Below are 22,366 nucleotides of genomic sequence, written 5' to 3' on the forward strand. Positions count from 1 at the left end.
TTAACCACAGACCTCACGTGCAGGGAAGCTACAATGTGGTAGCGCTTAGAGAAATACCACCCTCAACAGCAGAATGCAAAACGTTAATGTGCAATGGAATTATTCGCGAACAGAATTCAAATCATTGGGAGATGAAAAAAAGCACGTGTCCCTAAAAGATATAACTTAACTATCTTTCTTCTTCATTTTTAAGACCTGTTTTACCATATATTGCTTGTTTATTTGCACCTGTATTAAAAGAACTGCCACTGTATAGTGTATAAGGCAGTAGCGGCTTGAGGGACGTGGAAGGGGTGGGGAGGCACGGGAGGGGGGGCAGGCGGGAGGGAATAAACATTACATTTAATTATTTTTTTTAAAAACACTTAGCTCCTCCGCCGCTCCTCTATCCCCCAACGCTCCTCTGCCTCTGCAGGCACAGGCTCCCAGCCTGCCCTGCGCCAATCCTGACACTGCTCAGAGCAGCGTCAGGATTGGCTGGGAGCGCCCAGCCAGGGCACTCCCAGACAGACTGGGAGCCTCTGCGGGCTCTCTCCAGCCCAGCAACGCTGTTGCTAGGCTGGAGAGAGCCTACAGCGCATGTGTGTTTGGCCGTCCCAAGACGGCCGGCCAAACACACATGTGCTTTGAAGGGGGAGTGCTGAGCACTCCCCCTCAGTGCATGTCACACCATGGCCCAACCCTTTTAAAGAAAATGATAATAAACATAGTTTATCATTTTCTTTAAAAGTTTTTGCAGCTGCCACTCCTGGCGGAGGGGCAACGCGCCTCCACCCAAACGGAAGAGCCGCCAATGGTAAAAGGCACAAATACAGCAGCCGTCACCAACTACAGCAACTTACTGCCCGGCGGTAATCAAGAACGGACTGGCCATACTGGGCGTTTCCCCGGGAGACTGGTAGGCTGGGGGCCGCTTTTGATACTGGGATCGGTTATGTAGCAGTGCAGCAGTTTTAAAAGCACTGTGGAGTTCCTTGTATATCCAACAGCTTTCAGAAAACAATAAAAGTTCCAAGATAACTGGTGATTCTTGTTCCAGTTTTGATTTATCTAAGGTAGCGCAGAGGGTTAAAATGCCTGCTGTAAAGAACGTTTACTATGCAGATTACAGAAAAGCATTTTATGTACATAGCTCAGTGCAGCTCTAGAGCGGTGGAAACGGTGCCACTGCACCAGGTGCTGCTGACTTCAGTTGGGGGCACCATTTGCAGGTATATTATAGTTTTAAAAACACCTTGGCAGCATTCCTTGCTTCCAGCAATGTTCGGGCAACAATAAAAATGTCAAGATAACTCCGGTGATTAGTGTTCTGTGTGGAGAGAGATCGAGTTTTAGCTAGTGGAAGCTTTAAGGTAGACGAGAGGGGTACTATACCTGCTGCAAAAAACGTATACCATGCAGATCAAGCAGGATATTCTTTCACATTTGGAACTGAAATTTAGCATTGCAGTCACCAGCAAGGAGTGTGTAAAGTCTAGGAATGGGGAAATTATTCAGGTTTGTAAATAATTAGCTCAACTATGTTTCCTCCCTTGACCAGTAGTTTCTCGTGGTAAGCAATGTATTGTTTCCAATACCAGTGGTAATTTCACATATACATTTGTGTGCCACTATCAATTGGAAAAACACTGATATAAAAAATATTATATCTATGAAATTTCAACATGTTATTCCTCATTTTTCAAAATAAGGGGCTGGCTTTCCTCTTAATTTTAAACAATGGCATTATCTCCCAACCCAACAGCCAGTCCCACTTCGACTGTAATTTGGATTTTCCCTTTTCCCCCCTGAGGGCTTTTTGCCACTTGTTCCCTCCTCCCGTTCTGTTTGTTTTCACTGTGGATGCACCACGTCTCCCCTCTTTTCTTTAGCGAATTTAGGCCGGAGAAATTATATTTTTTCTGCACCTAAAATATGTTTTTTTTTTTGCAGAACACTATATCGAAAGCAAAAATATGCCTCAATATTATGTTTAGCCAGTTTGCTTTCACTGCTAGCTTTGGCATGTCAGTTTTACATGCATGTACATCCACGTTCGATGACAAGTGAACAAAGGCGGGAAGTCATCCTTAGAAGTAACCACAAGTACCGGGGCGTGGCCGCATAAATAGTTACCCTTTCTGGACTTCTATGAACTGTGGCCTGTGATTGCACCCGGCGGAGTACACTGAGTTGCTGAGGGAGACCGGAATGCCTTTGTCTAGTGAAAGACCCTTTTTCCTGCCCATCTGGGAGCCTGTGGCACTGAGGAGAGAAGCTGATGGGGGAAATGGTTTGGGTACTGCTCCGAAAGGGCTTCCACCCCACACTGGCCAAGCGGCAGGGGTGGGCTGATTTGCAGTGATTGTGGGGTGCTTTATTTTGAGCTTGCTGTTTTCCACTATAACTTGCACTAGATGGCCTACACCCTGGAGGGGTTTTGAGTTGCAGCTTGGAGTGACACTACCCCCATTTCTTGGAAGAGACAGTGTCGACAATAGGAAAGGATCCTTTATCCCTGTTTGGCTGCTCATGTCGTGTGTGATGGAGTGGGGCAGATTATAAACTGTCTTGTCAGATTCACTACATTACATGGACCTTGGGTCCCAAATCATCGACTGTTCCCCCATGAACAACCTTGCAGATAAGTGTGTGGTTGACCTAACACGGAATGAGAAGATGGTGCAATATAAGCCCCTTATGTCTCAGGTCCAAAAAAGGCTTATTCACTTTGCAAATCCGGGCTCAGTGTAAAGGTACATGTCACAGTACAGTAGCGCGCAGTCTGTTGGGCAGGTCACCCTACACACACTACCCCAAGTTATACAAGAATCTTGTCCTTGCTTAAAAGAAGATGGGTGAGAGGGTAACAGATATCTCAGTCTTGTGCCAAGACTTGTGTAATTTTGTGGAAGGAGTCATCACTGCAGAAGGGTGTAATTCTGAGACAAAGGATGAGGTTCACTCGTTGAAGCCTACTGTGAAACACCTCAGTGACACTGCAAAACTGTTAGAGACCTGCGTGGACGACGCTGAAAACAGGGTCAGATGAAGCACCATTTGCATGGTGGTAACACCAGGGGGGCAGAGGGACAAGTACCTGAAAGGTGTATGACATCATAGTTGCAGTCATGGGTTTCTAACGCTTTCTAATTGCTTTGTCACCTGTATCTGGCTGCGTGACCTCCTTCGGGAGCCCAGCCACGGCCCTTTATTCCCAACTGTTAATTACAGGTACAGATACAGATAGGCAGCCCTGAAGGTTGTAATACTCAAAGGAGATGTTTACCAAGGAAGTAACTGATTATGATATTCCCATACTATTCAAGGCAGCCCCAAAACCTTCTTAGACCTTTCACTGGAGGTGAAGTAAAACTCAGGGCAATGGATGTAAAACTCAGGGCAATGAAGCTAAACTATAGATTAGTGTTACCCACTAGAATTAAGGTTATATTTCAGGTCGAAGTTTTCTTTTTTTAAAGCCCTGAGTTAGCAAAGTGCTGGGCTAAGGAGCTGACCTTGAAATGTTCATGTGAACTAGGTCTCAGAGATGGAAACAGTAGTTCAAGGTCCATGCCTTGTCCAAAGAGCAAAAAATGGTCCATGTGTCAGAATAGGATCTGGGGTATATGCTGAGAGTACAGCCCTGGGATCTTGAAGTCCTGATCCTATTTTACCTTCTGATGAGAATTAAATGCCAACTTGATAGATCTGAGTTATGAACATAGAGACAATGTGAACTATAATATAGGATTTGGCAGAGCGCGAAAAGTTCACCTCTTACAAGAGCAATAATAATCATACAGGATGTGGTTTTCTAGGTCCCCTCCCTTTTGTTTGTTACATTATGTTACATTATGTTATGATAAGGAGCGACATATGCTTCCTGGGTAGAAGTGTGTGGTAGGAGGAGGATGTTGTTGTTTAGGTGAAATGTTCTACAGTTATACATAGGTCTCCCAATATTGGATAACTAAATTTCTAATTATGTGATGAGATGTCACATCATCGTATCATGGAATGTGAATGGTATGCTTTATAAGATTAAACGAGGGTGGTTCTTCAATATGCCAACTTTATGCCCTGGATATCTTGATGTTACAAGGAACACATCTGATGGGTTTAAACTGTAATTCAATGAAGCCATGTAGTCAGCTCAGGTGACCCATGCCGGGTTCTTCTGAGAGGCAAGGGGAGTGCAGGGCCTGCTGCACAAGACCTTGCTGATGGGTGGTCATTAAATCCACCTCAGACCCACAGGGCTGTTTCATTACTGTAACTGGGAGGGGGATCAGATATCAGATTTGGTCTCTGTATCTGCACCAACAGGACTAAGACTTAGGGTACTCAACTGGGTGTGGTATTGACCTCTCCAAGGCCTACTGCTGCTGGAGGAGATTTTAACACAGTAATGGATGAAAAAGCAGACATATTTGGGCCCAAGGTTGCTTGACCACATTGGAAAATGATGCTATTTGATTGGGATTCTTCCTGGGGTTAGTATGATGCCTGGCAGGTTTCACACCAGGTAAGCTACAGAAAAGCTACACATTATTCTTCTCAACATATCTCCTTCTCAAGAATAGATTACATTATTATTACATAAGCCTGTCATCAACTGATATTCACGTGATATGTGATTTCTGATGTATATATTCTCACCTCTTTTACTTAGGATTGGTAATGGGCCTGGATTAGCAAAGTATTGTGGAGGTATGTATATACTGCTAAGGATACTTTCATTCTTCCTTAGTCCACGCCTAAGTATCAAAGAAATTTAAATATATCATACAGTGGTTGTTGCCACTTTGTAATTATGGTTAGGTCAGAGGTTGAGTAGAAAAAGTATTTTTTGTTTTACTAATAACTTTCATCCTGCTTCACGAATCAGCACAATCATTTCCCAAAAAGTTCAACTATCATCAGCTGTGTCTTGAAACGTTTCACACCAATTGTCAAGTGGGAGTCAAGAAAAAGAAGGGGTCCTAAAATGTGGATTTTCCATGCTAATTCTTGTAGAAAACTTTTCTCTTGGAAGCAGAAAAAACTGTTGAACAGATTTGCATCAAATTTTGCAAAAAGTTAGACCTTTACCCAGAAACCTTGTGATGTGGTTTGAATCCGTTCAGCCATTTTTGAGAGATATGCAATAATAGATATGCTTGGATTGGGCTGAAAGGGGTTAAAAAGTTAGAAATATCTAGATGGTTGGTTCTATGAAAGTCCTGTGATACTGAACATTTTAAAAATAAGGTCCTCTTTTTGGGCCAGTGAGATCTTTCTCCCATCGTCCATTTCAGTTGCAGTCCTATGGTACTGATCGATCTGACTGGCTGGCTGCCACTCAGAAGATAATGCTGTGGCCACTGTAACAGGATTCTGCCTGGAAAATGTTTTTAAAAAAATAGGGTGGGGTACAAGAGGGACTCCTCAAGGGTCCATAATATTAAAAAAATTGTACAGTGGGTACAGAGCTACCCCTGCTGGACCCAGAGTAGCCCTACCGTGAGGTTCATGGTGCTCCTACGGTACCTGCTGTTCATGTTTCAACCCCATAGTGCCTGTGGAACCATGCAAGCTTTATGATGAAATCATGACTACTTGAAACACTTCTCTGCGTTTCTCCAATCCCCTTCAGTGACAAATCCTCAGGGCTAAGCAGGTTATTCACAAGAGCAGCCCGGGCTGCAGCAACATTTTATCATGAATGCCTAGCAAAGAAGCCCTAGGCCATGAGGAACGTTATACTCAGATATTCAAGATGGCCATCCCTCCTGCTCCGTGCATGTGAATCCTCATCCTGGACAGCGCTGATACTCTGCAATGGCCTCCAACATGAATGGTATAAAGTATGGCTTCCCCACACTTTTCTCAGTCCAAGTAATAAGTAATACTTGCAGCCCCAGTTCCTGGCAGTTGGGATTATCCTATAGAAGAAAGTAACAAGGAAACTAATTACTCATACTTTTTGTGAAATTCTCAGACAATAGTTGCAAGGAATTACTTACTTGTGTAACATAATATCGGCTCTCTTCACATGGTCACACAGTGAGAAGCCAATATCACGTGATGGAAGAGAAAACATCTGGAAACCACGCCACAGAGTGGGGTTTCAGTTGTTTTTGGAGGATCTCAACATCCGAGATGCATTAAGGGGTGTAGAAACGTCCCAGGACATCAGCCACGGCAGCCTTATCAAGTGTTTGCTCTTTCTCTGTGTTTGTGTTTTTGCAGGTTGGGAGAATTGAGGGTCAAGGGGTCAAGAATTGCACCTTAGGGAAGTAGTTCTCAAAACGAGGCCCATCCCCTCCAAGGCCCCAACCTTCCGAGGCCCACCCCTTCCTCACACAGTGAGTTATTTTTTTAAGTTGGCCGGTCTGATCATCTGACGGTACCAACCTCGGTTATACTAGACTCATGAAAGTTATCATGGTTCAGCCTGGTCAGTAGTTATTTTTCAGAATCCTTTTCCACACTCCCTCTATTTGCCCATAAAGGTATGTACCTTAATTAAGTGCTGACTTGAAGACAAAATAATCAAACATCAGAATGATGAGTATAGGGCGCCCTAATCTGCACACTTAAAAAAGGTACAAAGTCGCCATTCATCAGGCTAAATTAGATAACTAGGCTTCCGCCTTTGAAAAGTGCTCCAGTCTGTTGAGGTTACTGTTCAAATTAGTGCACGTCCTTGATAAACCCTTACGGGGATGCGATGCTCGCTTTTCAAGCCCTTTGCAACAGACACCTCTAATTGGCAATGTCAAACTTTATGCCTCCACGGCCTTTAAGCAGGAGAAACGCGAAGGAAGATCTCTGGGAGTACAGGGACCTAGACTGTGGAAGTAATGGAAACCAATCTTGAAGGTGAAGAAAAGTACATCTCTTCCAGGAAAGGAGTAAAACGCGAACTCCTCTATCTTTCTTTTAACTACACCCCACACCTCCTGGGCTACTGAATAAAAGCACATCAGGCATCATCAGAACTCCAACTCTCCCATTCTTTCTTTACCTTGCAGAGACTCTGACCACTAAGTGCCCTGAAATAACTGAACAGATACACATAGCACTGAAAAATAAATAAATGAATATTGAGCCAAACAGCGGTTTTGGATGGGTATTTTCACCAGCTTTCGAGCTATGCAAGCACAGCAATTGTCAAGGACTGTTAAAAAAAAACTCTCATTGCAGTTTAAAGGGTAACATCCAACAACATTTTGTTTCCAAGTATTGGTGAGGAAGAGTTTCCTTTAGAAGAAGCCAGCGTAATAAAACATAACCACAGAAGAGGAAGCATTGTGCAGAAGTTCATGCTGGAGACACTTCGGACAGAGCATGACATCACCAAAGCCTGCCGTGGCGCAGCAGTGATTGTTTTTAAACGGCGTGCACGTGCACTCATTACTTCTTGGACGGAGCTCATTATTCCATGATTCCGGATAAATGCTAGGAGAGGCCATTTAGGCGTACTAAGTAGGCAGCGGCAATTTATTAGCTAATAAGCGAGCAGCAATTGTGCAGATTCCTTGGTTCAAATTGTGCGAGAAGATTGTGCTACAGGGGATTGCACTGTGATGTAATGCTATTTCTGTCAGGTTTCGGATGGAGAGAAAAAAGCTTGGTAAATCTTCTTGTTTATTGACTGGACTGCAGTATCTCAGATGAAGGAAGGAAATATGCACACTAGACTCTATTTATTTTTATTTTGTGTAATCGTCAATCAATCGATCCATTTGTAGAGCACGCACTGTCATCCCTGGTCTCTGGTCGCTTTGGTGTCTTGTCTCAATGGAAAAGTTAGGTCTTGAGTTTTTTTCAGAACTCAGGGAGGGTGCTGTCCGGAGGTGTATTGGTATGGAGTTCCAAGTCTTGGCAGCGGTATAGAAGAACGAGCGCCCCCCGGTGCGGCTGCGGCAGACGCTGGGAGTGTGTGGGAGGGCTAGTGTGGCAGAGCGCAGGAAGTTTAGATGGTGGTTGATATAAGATGGCCCTTGATTGTGCAGTGCTTTGTAAGCGTGCATTAGGCTCTTGAACTGACATCTCTTCTGGATGGGGAGCCAGTGGAGGTGTCCGAGATGGGGAGTGATGTGAGTCTGTTTTGGTAGGTCCGGGATTAGCCTGGCTGCGGTGTTCTGAATGGTTTGGAGTCTTCTGAAGAAACAACACAGGTACCCTTGTGTGGTGCAAGGGTGCCTGGGTCGTTGCTAGGCTGCACTTCGTGCGCCAGTGTATGGAGATACCAGGAATGCACCATATCTTAGCAAGGTGTCCTGCTAGGTTGCGTCACATCTTCTAAAAAATGGCCCAGTATTTCTAATTTTGCCCTGAAAGCTTTGAGAGTGTTGCATTTGTTCACAATATGACAGAAAAACTGGGGCATATCTCTGAAATCTGAGCATCCTAGGCACTGACCCGTGATGGTTTCAGAGGCTCCAAAACATAGCGGACTTGATTCTCAGAAACAGTTCTAAATGTACATCCAGAGGTTATATGCCTCCCTTACAAAACTTTGTAATTCTCAAAACCTTTCCATATAACTTCAAAATGCCTACCCCAGTTGCAGTTTTCCAGGCGTAATCCTGGATACGTTTTGATGATTTTTATTTTCACGTGCGAGGAAAACAAAACACTCTTTAATGCACTTCCTGACTTTTTTCTTTATTTCCTTAACAGGGAAGATATTTTCCTCATTGAGAAATTCTTTCTTCTACTCACCCACTCCTTTTGCGGGGTATTCCTTTCCCCTTTCATCCCATCCCAAAGAGATTTGGGGCCAGATGTATCATCACGGCCCATTGCGATTCGGTAATAGCGATTTTTAAGAAATCGCTATTACCGACTCGCAAAGGGCCATGTATCACATTTGCGAATCACTAACAGCGATTTCTTAAAAATCGCAAATGCTATTACCGAATCGCAAATTGCGATACTGGCTCCATTCGCAGCTATGGGCCTGTTGGCTCCTAGCTGCAAATTTTTCGCATTTCCAAAATTGCGATTTCTGAAGCAGAAATCGCAATTTTGGAAATGCAAAAGGCCAGGGTGCTGGGGGCCTAAGGCCCCCTCTCCTGCACCCCAAAATCATTTTTCTCAACATGTAAGGTACACACATGCCAAAAGGGCATGTGTGCTTTACATGTTCAATTTAAAAATGCAGATTTACTGCATTTTTTAATTTTGCACCAGGTTACCACCTGGTTGCATATCATGGTATTTTGCAAGTGCAAAATGCCATTTTTGGAAAAATCGCTATTTGCGATTTTTTCCAGCATAGCCTTGCGACCTGGAAATTGCGAATCGCAAATTGCGACTCGCAATTTCCAGGTCGCAATGCAAGAAATAGCAATTTTAGCGATTTCATATTTGTGGTCCGCGAATGCATTTCATGCATCGCGGACCACTGTTTTGCACTTGCAAACGGCCGAATTTACCGATTCGCACCGTTTGCGAGTGCAAAACTTTTTAATACATCTGGCCCTTACTTCCTGACTCCCAGTGGCCGCTCCTCCACTTGGGCAGAGGAGCGTCGCCCACCCACCCACCAGCAGTAGAAGTCACCCACCATGGGGTGACGAGCAGTGAGGGGAGTGCACTGTGCACTCTTCTCACTGCGCATGAATTTTTGGCCGGCTGTCTCCGGCGGGCCAAACATACATGCGCAGTAGGCTGTCTCCAGCCCGGCAATTCGAAAGAGCATGCACAGGCTCCCAGTCTTCCTGGGAGTGCCCTAGTTGGGCGCTCCCAGTCAATCCTGACACTGCTGTGTGCAGCGTCAGGATTGGCAGCAGGACAGGCTGGGAGCCTGTGCCTGCGTGCAGCGTCGATGCAGGAGAGAGGAGCGTCTCGAAGGTAAGTTTATTTTTTTATTTTTCATTTAAATTCCTTTACCCCTCTGCCACCCCCACCACCGCGCGCTGCCCCGCCCCCTGTTGCTGACTCCTCACAAGAACTCCCTGGTCATTCAAGGACTTGGAGAGGATTTTGTGAATACCCACAAGGGTGTAAGTTTGTGGATGCTCACACACCTCAAGGGCATTCCTTGCCTGGGATACCAGCTCCCATGTTTTTGTAAGTGGGAAAATGACTTTTGAAAGTTACTTACTCTCACCAACAACGTTGTCAATCTGATCCAATATGAAGACCTTGAGTGAATACCGTCAGAGATGACAGCTGGTTCAAGATGTTCCTGAGGATCTATGGGGAACTGTTACCACTAATTGTTGTATTGTTCATTAAGTGGGTCTATGGTGAGTGCTTCCGGTAAACCATCTTGAAGAAAGCCAGGTTTTGCAGTGGTTTATGAAAGGATCCGTGATGCTACGTCAGTATTAACAGCAAACAACTGGGCAGGATGTTTTTAAAAGAGAACACATCTGTATGCTTACATTGTGAGGGTGGTGCCAAGCTGTCAATGTGTGCAGAGTCCTTTCTTCCGTGACAATGTTTTCAAGGACATGGGTCTTCAGATATCTCATGACCTGCTGTTCAGAAAATTCCCAAAATTCTGGTTGCATTTAGGAACTTTTGATTTTAAGGATGGCTATTGGTTTCAGTTGGTATTTCTTTATAAATGTAACCAGTTAACCTGTCCATGTATTGTCGTTTTGGTCATACTGACTACAACGTGCTGGCACTTGACACACCATGTGCACTAGGCAAACTGGAATATACACGAGGGTCTGAAAATGTGCGTCTGGTCTTTGCTCGCAAGAGTCTCATATTTAAACTTTTTTAGCACCTCAGTTGCGCCGCTTGTTAACGCAAAAGCGGCGCAAACTTTTGAAATACAATTGTATTTTGTAAGATTGCGCCGCTTTTGCGTAAAAAATTGGCGCAAAGCGGCGCTAAAAAGTATAAATATGGGCATCAGTGTCAGTGAGCTTGGCACTTGCAGCTGGAATCTATGCAGGGGCTGCAGACCTCAAGTTCCAATCTTGACATGGTCAACACAGCCTTCCATACATTGAGTATAATTAAATTGGGCGACAGCAGCACCTGTTACTTACACTGTTTACAAATAACAAAAAACTGCGTGTATTGTTAAAAAGACAGAAAAGAATGGCCAAATTCAGTTTATGATAAGGTTATACTAAGGGACCCACCTGCTCAAAAAATCCTAAAACACCTATGACATTAAGGATTTCTTTTACTGCATTGTCCTAAATGTACTTTACTGAATGAATTATGTCATAATTACTCTCTGCGACGTGGACGGCGATCAATAGAGAACTTTGAATATTTCCAAGGTGGCAACTCATCTCACTTACATAAAAGCACCAGCACGAATCTCTGAGTATATGTCTCGAAATGGCTATTTTGCATCCGAATGTTTATGCGCCCTCTCTGCATTTAACCCATATTCACTTCTTAGGCAGCTAAACATTTGAGCTCATTCATCATTTGGGATTCTTAATGTATACGAGGCGCTGAAAAAACAAATAAGCATGGAAAAATTACCTCGCTCATATTTTCCAAATGCAATCACTCCTGCAATAACACTGCTTCATTTGGGTAGAAACTAGGAATGTGTGTGCTTTCTGATTTCTGATTTTTTTTACATAATAATTTACAGTATTATATGAAAATTGAATCCACCTCTGAATTTAATTACTTGACTCTGGCATACTTTATTGGGAGCAGGCGATTTGACAGATGGCTGCAATTTATTGACAAGTTGTTGTAGGAAGAGTTGTGTCATTCCTAAAGGCAAATGATTTAAAGTCGCTGTCGGTTTTTGAAAATATCTGTTTAAACTCCAATCTGTTCCTTTTTAACTATTTCTTCTTTCCTCTTCTTTCATTTGTTTCTATTGCTTTCAATCTGAGATAGGCATATTCTGCAGAAAGGTAAAGTAATGAGTGTAAATTGTTCTGAAGCTGCCTGGAAATGGACCTATGTTTATTTTCAGCTTCTGTCTTTGTCCCTGACTACTGTCTCATCCTCATTCACTTTGTCCATGGTTACCGTCTCCTCATCACCCACCTTGTCCTTGGTTACCATCTCCTCATCATCCACTTTGTCCTTGGTTACCATCTCCTCATCATCCACTTTGTCCTTGGTTACCATCTCCTCATCATCCACTTTGTCCCTGGTTACTGTGACTTCATTATCAACTTTCCTATCAAAGGCCTTACAATAACCGAGGTGAGTTCCCATACTATGATGACAGACACCTTTCCTTAACATACATTCCTTTCAAATAAACCTCTCCCCTCTCACGGAAGGCCACATAAACAGCAGCCTTACCCAGAACACCACCTACTTTATGTCTGTCTTCAGCGGCCGTATGATGCAACAATGCATGCGTATATCGTGCACGCCTTAACAACGCGGTCTCAACGACAGTCTTAACCACGCATGCCTTTACAACGAATTTTGTTGTAAAAGCATGTTTGGTAAAGGAACATGCATGGTAAATTCTCCCCCGCCTTGCCCCCTTACACCAAATACCATACTCTACCCCGCCCTTAAAACTGCCCCTTCCACCCCCTGCCCTGAGCACCAAGCCCCTCTGCCATGAGCATTAAAAGTAACCCTGCCCTGTCCTAAAAACTACCCCAACCCCCACCCTGAACCCTGAAACTTACCCTGCCTTATACTAAAAACTACCCTGACCTCCCGCCCTGAACCCTAAAACCTACCCTGCCCTGTCCTAAAAACAACCCCAACCCCCACCCTGAAACCTACCCCGCCTTATCCTAAAAACTACCCTGACCCCCGTCCTGAACCCTAAAACCTACCCTGCCCTGTCCTATAAACTACCCTGACCCCTCCACCCTGCACCCTATAATCTGCCCCCCCCTGTCCTAAAAACTACCCCAAACACCCTGTCATCGCCCTGAACCCTAAAATCCACCCCACCCAGTCCTGAAAACTACCCGACCAACCCACCTCTGCCCTGAACCCTAAAACCTACCCCACCCTGTCCCCTACCTTGAACCTTAAAACATACTCCACCCTGTTCTAAAACTACCCAACCACCCTCCCCTGAACCCTAAAACTTACTCCACACTGTCCTAAAAACTACCCAGACACCTGTCCCACCCTGAACCTTAAAACCTTAAACCCACCACACCCTGTCCTAAAAATGACCCGACCCATCCCTGCCCTGAACCCTAAACCCTACCCCAACCTGTCCCCCACCTTGAACCCTAAAACATACCCCGCCCTGTCCTAAAACTACCCGACACCCCTGACCTGAAACTTAAAACCTACTCCACACTGTCCTAAAAACTACCCAGACATCTGCCCCACCCTGAACCTTAAAACCTTCCCCACCCTGTCCTGAAAACTACTCAACCCCTCTGCCTTGAACCCTAAAACCTATCCTGCCCTGTCCTAAAAACTACCCCAACCTCCATCTTAAACCCTAAAACCTGCCCCGCCCTGTCCTAAAAACTATCTGACCCCGCCCTGAACCTTAAAACCTACCCTGTCCTCAAAAATACCCTGACCCATCCCACTCTGAACCCTAAAACTTACCCCATCCTGTCCTAAAACCTACCCAACCCCCACACTGAACCCTAAAATCTATTATCACTGTCCTAAAAACTACCCCAACCCCCTGAACCCTAAAACACACCCAGCCCTGTCCTAAAAACTACCCTGACCCCCAACCCGCTACCCAAAACCCTACCCTGCCCTGTCCTAAAAACTACCCCAACCACCGTGGCCTGAACCTTAAAACCTACCACGCCCAGTCCTAAAAACTACCCTGACCCCCCGCCCTGACCCCTAAACCCTCCCTGCCCTGTCCTAAAAACTACTGGACCCCCCGTCCTGAACCCTAAAACGTATCCCACACAGTCCTAAAAACTACTCAGCCCCACCCAGAACCTTAAAACCTACCATGCCCTGTCCTAAAAACTACTCAACCACTCTGCCCTGAATGCTAAAACTCACCCTGCCCTGTTCTAAAAACTACCCGACCCCCACCCTGAACCCTAAAACCTACCCGCCTTGTCCTAAAAACTCCCTGACCCCCCGATCCCTATAACCTAACCTGTACTGTCCTAAAAACTACCCGACCCCTCCCATGCTGAACCCTAAAATCTATCCCACCCTATCTTAAAAACTACCTGACTTCCCCGCCCCATATGATAAAACCTACCCCTCACTGTCCTACCAACTACCACAATATCACAGCCCACCCATGAACCCTAAACCCTACCCTGCCCTGTCCTAAAAACTACCCTGACCCCCGACCCTGCCCTGTCCTAAAAACGACCTCCCCATCAAACCCCAACCCTAGCCCCAGCCCCACTTACCTCGGTCTCCTTTGCTCTCTGCTCCTTCCTGTTCTGCCCGGACAGATAGACCACTCTCTCTGCAGTCACTACGCATGTGCGTGATAAAGGCATGCATGCTAGACATATGCGTGGTAACGGCAGCATGGTAAATGCATAGCGTTGCATTGACCGCTTTGTAAGTGATCTTTCCCGTCTTGAGCTAGAACTTCAGAAGAGTTTACCTCCCTGACTCCTGGTCCAGGCATTATTCCGTCTCTCTTCTTTTCGATTAACACCAAGATGCCATCTTTAGGGTATCTGACCAGTGGCTGTGAGATCATTGTACTGCACCATTACTGCCAGAGGGATTTATCCTAGGGTTGGGATTTGTCACCCTTTGAGTCTGGTGATCAGCCATTGAGGTGTCATGAGAATCTTGGGGTGCTAAGATTTATGGATGTGGTTGCTTCTAGGCTCCTTAGCGGTTCTGCTCCGGTGTGCCTGAGGTGCGACATGGTCAACTTTTGCGCACCAGCAATGGGTCTGCCCTTTGCGTTACCCACTTTTTGAGCTGTTTGGGGAGGTGACTTGGAGATGTTTTTCTTTTAAAAGATTTTTTCAATGTAATGGTACATTTCTAGACTCCAGGGGAGGAGTGGCTCTCTGAGTTCATAGGTTTCCTACCTTCAGGTATTCACTGATAATTTGACCTTTGCACTTAGGACCCAGATATGAACTAGGATTTGCTCTTAACGTGGCCTATAGTTTCATTAGAAAACTGCAAACTGTAATCTACCCATACTTTTATAAGGCTACTAACCGAGCAGTCATTTTTCCTCTCTATGTAATCCCTAGTGCAGGAATATATGCAGGTCCGATATTGCATTTGGGAAATGTATCCTGCCCAAGAACGACTTGATGCCTTCTATGTCCACCCTATGTAGCTGGATTTAGATAAGTATCCCTTTGGCTTAGGATGTTTTGCATGATGCAAAACTGACTATAGGAATTAAGGATTGGTCCAGCAGGGCTCATTTCTTTTTCAGCAGAGTGCCAAATGACTTCGCTTATGCTATTTGCAGTACAGCTACCTAGGCCAAACTACTTATTTCATCATTCAGTTCTGTAAACAGGTAGAGTACAGCGAGCTACAAGACCAATTTTCAGGAGTTACGGTGAGTAGTGGGCAAGGTCCAAGAAAGCACCAGCAATATACCACCAGCAGCACAGGGCCAGCCGGGTGCAGGGTGCAAAACAGCATTGTGTGCCCAATGCGTTTCAAAGGAGATCGGTCACTGCAGACTTTGGCCAGGAGGCCAATCGGGCTAAACCAACAGGGGGGGCTCAGGCCTCACGCTGCTTGGGTGCATGTAGGCACCTTTGGTCCTCTTCTACAAGTCTCAGGGGCGACGGGTGCAGAGGTATCCTTAGGTGTTGGGTTTTCTTTACCAGAGCATTCGCAGTGGAGGGGGGCTGCATACAGAGGCTGAAAGTGTTATTAGAGATTCCAGAAGGGTTGAAACCACAATGGATTCGGACTTTGGGCGCTGGGGAGCCTTGGCACGAGTGATACTTCAGCTTGGGTGGGGGTACAGTGGGAGCAGTGGTGACTTCAGGGGTTGGGTTTTGGTGGTTCCACAGGCTTCAGAGCTCCTTCTTTTGGAGTTTGCTAGAGAACAGTTCCGCTGTTCATGGGAGGTCTTAATATTAAAGGCAGGCAGCCCTCTCAGGTTTCTGAAGTCAAACTTGCAGGACGACTCGACTTTGGTGCAGATTTCAATGAGGGATGCAGACAAGCTACTAGGATTGGTACCAAGCCAGCTTCTTCTTTTCTCCTATTTCTGCCTTTGTGGCTCTTGTGTGTTCTTGGCCTTCTTAGCTTATCAGGATCTGCTTCTGTGGTGCCAGGGGCTCCCCTAAATGTTAAATTTAGGGGTGTTAGAGGTGTGTAGGGTAGTAGCCAATGGGCTACTGACCCTCTGGGTCACTACACCCCCAATATGACCCCTTCCTGTGGGAAGTGGGTATAACCCACTCCCAGAATTCCTAGGTATACCATCACAAAGATGGCTACCTCTGAAGTTTTGTATCCACATCGTAGTATCCCACAATTGGGCGTAGTATTACTCTGGGGGTGGTACGCCTACCAGACTAGCTAATTTTCTCACTTGTCCAGGTGCCAAGTGGGCTCTGGATGAGGGGGTGACTTCCATTCCTGTGAGGGGAGCCAGATTCTCATTTCAAATGCAGCAGACCTTTGAGGCTTGCCATTTTAGGAAGGCTAATCAGCAGGTCATCCTGTTGGAGGGTGTGTTAACCCTCTTCCTGTACAGGCTTTGGTGCTGGGCCTCCAGAGAGCAGAGGACTCTATACCCTAGGGAACCAGAACATTGTATCATGGCAGGACAGCAGAAACCAGTCAGCAAGCACACCAGAGACTGGTAGGTTTCCAGGGGGCACCTTTAAGGTGCCCTCTGGGTGCACATATTGGTAAATCCAATATATGTGGTACCAGATATCCCTATTTTAAGTGAAGCCAGCATGTAGATGAGGAACTCGTATTGACTAGTGCCTGGTGAGGGGTCCCTTAGGGTGGCACGGTTCGTGCTCCAGTCCTTAGCGACAATCTTTAGAAAATCAGGCCCTAGGTACCAAGGGTATCATTTACTAGGAACCTACAGAGATGCTAAAATATTTGCCAACTGGGGAAACAATTGTGCAGTTTAGGGAGGAACACACCGGCACTGTGGCCCTGGTTGGCAGGGACCCAATGCATTTCAGTCAAAGTTGCATAAAACACCAGGCACAAAATGTGTGTGTGTGTGAGGGGGGGGGTACTGCCACAAAAACCCAATTCCCTACACAAGCCCACCCCTAGCCCCCAGCCCAGAACCCACCCCAAGCCCACAGGCCAGGAGACTCAGCCAAACCTGGGAGAGCCATACTAGTCTGTTAGCCGAGGAAGATTAAGAGAACAGGCTGGATCGTTGTAGACCCTACTCTGCCTTACATCCTCCTGTCTAGATCATTCTCCCTCTGGGGAACTGACCTAACTCAACAGTGATAGGACCCAATGAAAAATGCCCTTTGTCTGCTTCTTCAGTGTCTTCATCCATTCTTTTTATCTTGAGATCATATGTGCCTACCTCTGCTAACCCTGATCTTAGCCAGGGCAACCCCCAGCTTACCCAAAGAGGTTACCCACAGCTTGAGTAACCCCACCGTGACCAACAGTGTTGGAGGGACTAGCTTGCCATTTGACATAGGGTCAGACCACCATACCAGGGACAGTGCAGCCATAAAGGTTGAAACCCAGCAGCGGCCACTGACAGTTGTCAGTACCCTGAATCACACCTTTAGCTCTTCATTGGCAGGAGAAGGTATTAACATGAAGGCTTCTTTGGGTTCAGGTTGCCTGTCTGCTATTTTAGAGTCAGGGTTACTACATCCTGTAGCAAGCACCTTCCTTCAACTCTCTCTTTTGTAAGTTGAGGAGTTACGATCTCAGTATTAACAGTTGCCTGACTAGTCAGGACTTCTTGTGGGCCAGGTAGGGCTTCACCAGTGCCACATTTGGAGTTCCCCTCTACTGGGATAGAATCTCCTTGGCTCACTTGAACTTTGGCTAAATGTTGCCCACCTTTCCTGCGCTTTGTCTTCTTCTGGGGCTTACTTGTACTAACTGCAGGGTTAGGACTTCCAGAATTCTGAGGTGAGGACTGGCACTGGAACAGTGAGTCACTTTGACTTAGTTCAACCTCTGGGTGGTCATTTCCAAGGAGACAGTCATGGGGGAGGTCTGTACTGACTATCACACTTCTCCAACTAAGGGACACAGCTACTTCTAGGGGTACTAAAGCCACAGGCCTAACAGTAACCTCCCCTGTGCTATCTGTTACTCTGCCAGTCTCACCTGGGATATACTGGTTTGAGAGTACCAGCCTGACATGCACAGTGGTGTGACTAGCACAAGTGTCTCTCAGGGCAGTGTTTAAGGTTCCATTCACCAGTAGGTGATGGAAGTGTTTACTCCCTCGTGAAATCTCCAACTCACTTGCTGGGTCCACTTGCCAGTTAAAGGCTATGAGGCTATGAGGATCTCCTCATCTGAGGAGTCATCCTCTAAGACTACACTGGAATCCCCTTGGGGCACACTAGTCGGCGTGTTTTTAGGACAGAGAGTTTCCTTGGTTCTGTGCCCTGTCTGTTTATGTCAAAACACCATGCCTTTGTGGCATCCCAGTTTTAACCCATGTACCTACTTCTGTTTTGTGAGGTATCTTGGGGCCCACCCTCCTGGACAGATTTTTGGGTCCTACAGAGGACTCCTTACTTTTGTCTTTACCTCCAGAGTGGTCCACCTGTTTCTCTTGGGGAGGCTTTTTGTCCTCTTTCTTCTGGTCTACTCCTCCATGTCAAGTTTGGGACACTCTGGATTTTACTCAGTCATCAGTCTTCTTCCCCAACTCTTGGGGAGAGACTGGCCCCAGGTCCACCAGGTACTGATGCAACTTTTCATAAGTACAGTTACTTAATAGATATTCCTTCACAAGAAAATTATAAAGCCCATCGTAAGTATGCACTTTACTTCCCTTCAGCCAACCACCTAGTGTTTTTACTGAAAAATCTACAAAATCTACCCAGGACTGGGGAAAAACTGTACAGTTTAGGGAGGAAGGACACTGGCCCTGGGGACCTTGATGGCAGGGACTGTATGCAAATCAGTCAAAGTTGCATCAAATACCAGGCAAAAGTGTGTGTGTGGAGGGGTACTGCAACCAGTTCCCACAATTATCTTCTGCGTTGTGCTATTAGTACTATGTCTGAAGTTGGAACACACCACTTGGTAATATCCTAGGGTAATGTTTGCACCGAGATTAGATAGGAAATTGAAAGGTAAAGAGTTCTTTACTTACTGGTAATATCCTCAATAACTCCCTTCCCTTCATTTACTACCCCCCAGGTGTCTCTATCTGGAGCTTCAGTCTAAGGCATAGGAAGTTAAAATAGGAGGTTTTCTGAAAAAGACTGCCATTTGTGGGGCTGTGCAATGACAGTGGTGGGGTTTACATTGCATAAAGGTAGTAGAGAGTTAAAAAGAATGAGGTAGTGATCTATCGGTCTGCGGGTGACTTCACATCTGATGTATGTGATTACTGGGACGAAAATAAAGAATGAGATGGTAGAGCCCCTACTGGCTTATAGGGACTGGGATGAGACCCGATGATAAAGCATGACACCAATAGGGTATTCAAGGGTTCAAAGAAGAACTACACAGGGGTGTTGGTATGAGGATTGCTACTCAGTTTGGAAATGACTGAGATAATAGGTTTGTAGACTACTCTTATTGTGGCAGCTGCATGAATTGCTCACATGTAGGCTAAGGTCAGGCACACAGGGCTCTGGTCTACATCTGTCCTGCTGCTAGGATTGTGCCTTTCAAATTAGTATTTACAACCAAAAACTACACATTATGTTAATTGTTTGCCAAAAAAGAAGTGCTCCTAGTATTCTCATTCACACAATTCTTGCTGTTCGTCAGGGCTCTTAAAACAAAGTTTCAACCCTTATTCTTTTCACATGCTTGCAGAAACCGTATGCCTGCCAGATTCCTGGGTGTTCCAAACGCTACACCGACCCAAGCTCTCTGCGGAAACACGTCAAGGCCCATTCTGCCAAAGAACAACAGGTGCGTAAGAAGGTAAGGCATCAATCAACCAAGTGTCAGTCTCCTGTGAAAACCGAGAGGACATGTCATCCGTATGCTTAATTTAATTGCTAATTGTGTTGGAGTCCTTTAGCAGCATTTCAGCGCAGTGATGCTAAGAGACCACACCAGCTGGCCCAAAGGATGGACTTGTAAATGCAAATATACTAAGGCCCATATTTATACTTTTTTAGCGCCGCATTTCGTAATTTGTTTATGCAAAAGCGGCGCAAACTTACAAAATACAATTGTATTTTCTAACGGCGCAAATGTGGCGTTAAAAAAGTATAAATATGGGCCTAGGTGCTTTCTTAACAGTGCATTGCTTCACAGAATTTCTATTTTACATATTTGTCTCATGACTGCACTTTTCTGTATATTTGATACATGACCCAACCAATGTGCAACAGATTCACAAACTTAAACGAAGTGCCAAGCCTTTATCAAAATTGTGTCCGAATGCTCAATATCTGGAGAAACGAGTACCATCACAACCAGTTGGTCTAACTAAGATAACCAGGGGTGTGCTCACTTTGCGAAGCTCACTTTATGCAAGATTATGAGAAATTACACGTAATTATGCAAAGTGGAAATCTGTCATTTAGCGCTATATCTCAGCATTACTCGAGCCAAAAAGGCAGGGGCGGCTCCTCCATCAAGGCGGTGGAGCATCGCTCCCCGCCACCAGCGGCAGCTGCAAAACCTTTTCAAGAAAAAGCTAATAAACTGTGTTTATTAGCTTTTTCTTGAAAAGGAGCAGGCCACTGGGGTGACAAGCACTTGAGGGGAGTGCATAGAGCACTCCCCTCAGAGCGCATCTGTGTTTGGCCGGCCGTCTCAGGCCAGCCAAATACACATGCGCACAGGGCTCTGCACAGGCTCCAGTCTGTCTGGGAGTGCCCTGGCTGGGTGCTCCCAGCTAATCCTGAAATTGCTCTGAGCAGCGTCAGGATTGGCCGCAGGGCAGGCTGGGAGCCTGTGCCTGCAGCATGCTGAGGAGACGGTGAGCGGTATCAGACAGAGCACGGCGTTCAGGTAAGTATGTTTTTTAATTTTTTTAATGTTATTAATATTTTCCCCTCCCGCCTACCCCCGCTTACCCTCTGCACGCACCACCTCGCCCCCTTTAACACCCGTGAGCCGCGACTGCAAAAAGGTGCAAAAAAGCGAAAGCACAACGAACAGTTGCTCGCGTTCTGTTGTACCTGTGCATTCATTGTAAAATTTTACTGAAAATGGGGTGCTTAGTTACATGAAGTGGCACAATGGCGTAATTTCAGGGATTCCGTAGAACAAGTGTAATGCAAAATTCCCCAAATTACATGTTTTAAAATTTCACCCATACCTCCTTATAACTTAAAATGCCTCTTTATAGGTTGGGGAGTTTGTGTATATAGAATTGTGGATGGGCAATTGGGTAAGTGCAATAATGAGTAGACGTGGATGAATAGATTTCTGAGTGGAAGGGTCAGTGACAGGGCCTTTACAATGAATGACTGGTTTGAATCAACTCACCAAACCCATTGGTTTTGGCAATTATCGCTTGATTATGAGTTTACAGGCGCCACAGCTGGGCAATCAGACCAAGGTTTTGACGACTAAGGCCCATATTTATACTTTTTTAGTGCTGCATTTGCACCACTTTTTGACGCAAAAGCGGCGCAAACTTACAAAAATGTTGTTCTAGATTGAATAAAAGCTGAGCCTTGACTGTGAATGGCTCTGTGGGAGATGCATAAGGCCTTGAATTTACACTCTCACCCACTGAACAAATATTCAGTCGTCTGAGCTGTGGAGGGATGGAGCAGTGTGAGGGACGTCCTAGGGAAGAAACATCAGTTTACATTTTCAATTAGATGTGACTTTGTTGACCCATTTTGGAACTGATATGCAAACCAAGCAGAATATTTTCAGTTTCATTCTATGGACTTTTGCAAACAGTTTCTGCACAAACATGGCGACCATATTATTCTGTTTGTGAAAGACTTTGAAAGCTCCATTATATAACATTTGTCTCTGCTATTCATTATAAGATGAACCATGTTCTGCTTGCCAATGAAACTTACTGATGTCTGCCAAACAATAACATCCCTAAATTCCTATATACACCCATTAGGGAAATTGTGAGAAATTAGGTTGTTGCTTGCATGGGTGAAACCCTAATCAAGCAACAGAAACAATCCTTGTCAGGGTGAACGGAAAAAAAGTCATTAAATTAACCTGTGTCTACCCCTATGGTGCCCTGCCCTATGGGCCGTTTAGGTCCTAACTTAGGCGTGACATATGTATTAAAAAACAGCTGTAGGTCTGTCAAGGTGTTTATTTTGCCAATTCAAATTGGCAGTTTAAAACTGCCTACGGGCTGCAGTGACAGGCCCGGGACATTTTTTAAGGGGCTTCTTAAGTGGGTGGAGCAATAAGTGCTGCAGGCGCACTAGTAGCATTTCATTTA

At 45.4% G+C, this 22,366-nt stretch overlaps 1 protein-coding gene across 2 annotated transcripts in view; it reads left to right on the forward strand.

Moving 5' to 3' along the window:
- The window catches only part of GLIS1 (GLIS family zinc finger 1), a 1,044,855-nt gene that overhangs the window by 766,499 nt on the left and 255,990 nt on the right, over nt 1-22,366 (forward strand). The window contains exon 6 of one of the 2 annotated variants that reach the window (XM_069232645.1): nt 19,798-19,908. In XM_069232645.1, coding sequence (XP_069088746.1) covers nt 19,798-19,908 — 111 coding nt within the window. The remainder of the gene's footprint in view (nt 1-19,797; nt 19,909-22,366) is intronic. The other variant, XM_069232646.1, reaches the window with a different exon arrangement.

The sequence above is a fragment of the Pleurodeles waltl genome, chromosome 4_2, assembly GCF_031143425.1.
Source record: "Pleurodeles waltl isolate 20211129_DDA chromosome 4_2, aPleWal1.hap1.20221129, whole genome shotgun sequence".
NCBI classification, from domain to species: Eukaryota; Metazoa; Chordata; class Amphibia; order Caudata; family Salamandridae; genus Pleurodeles; species Pleurodeles waltl.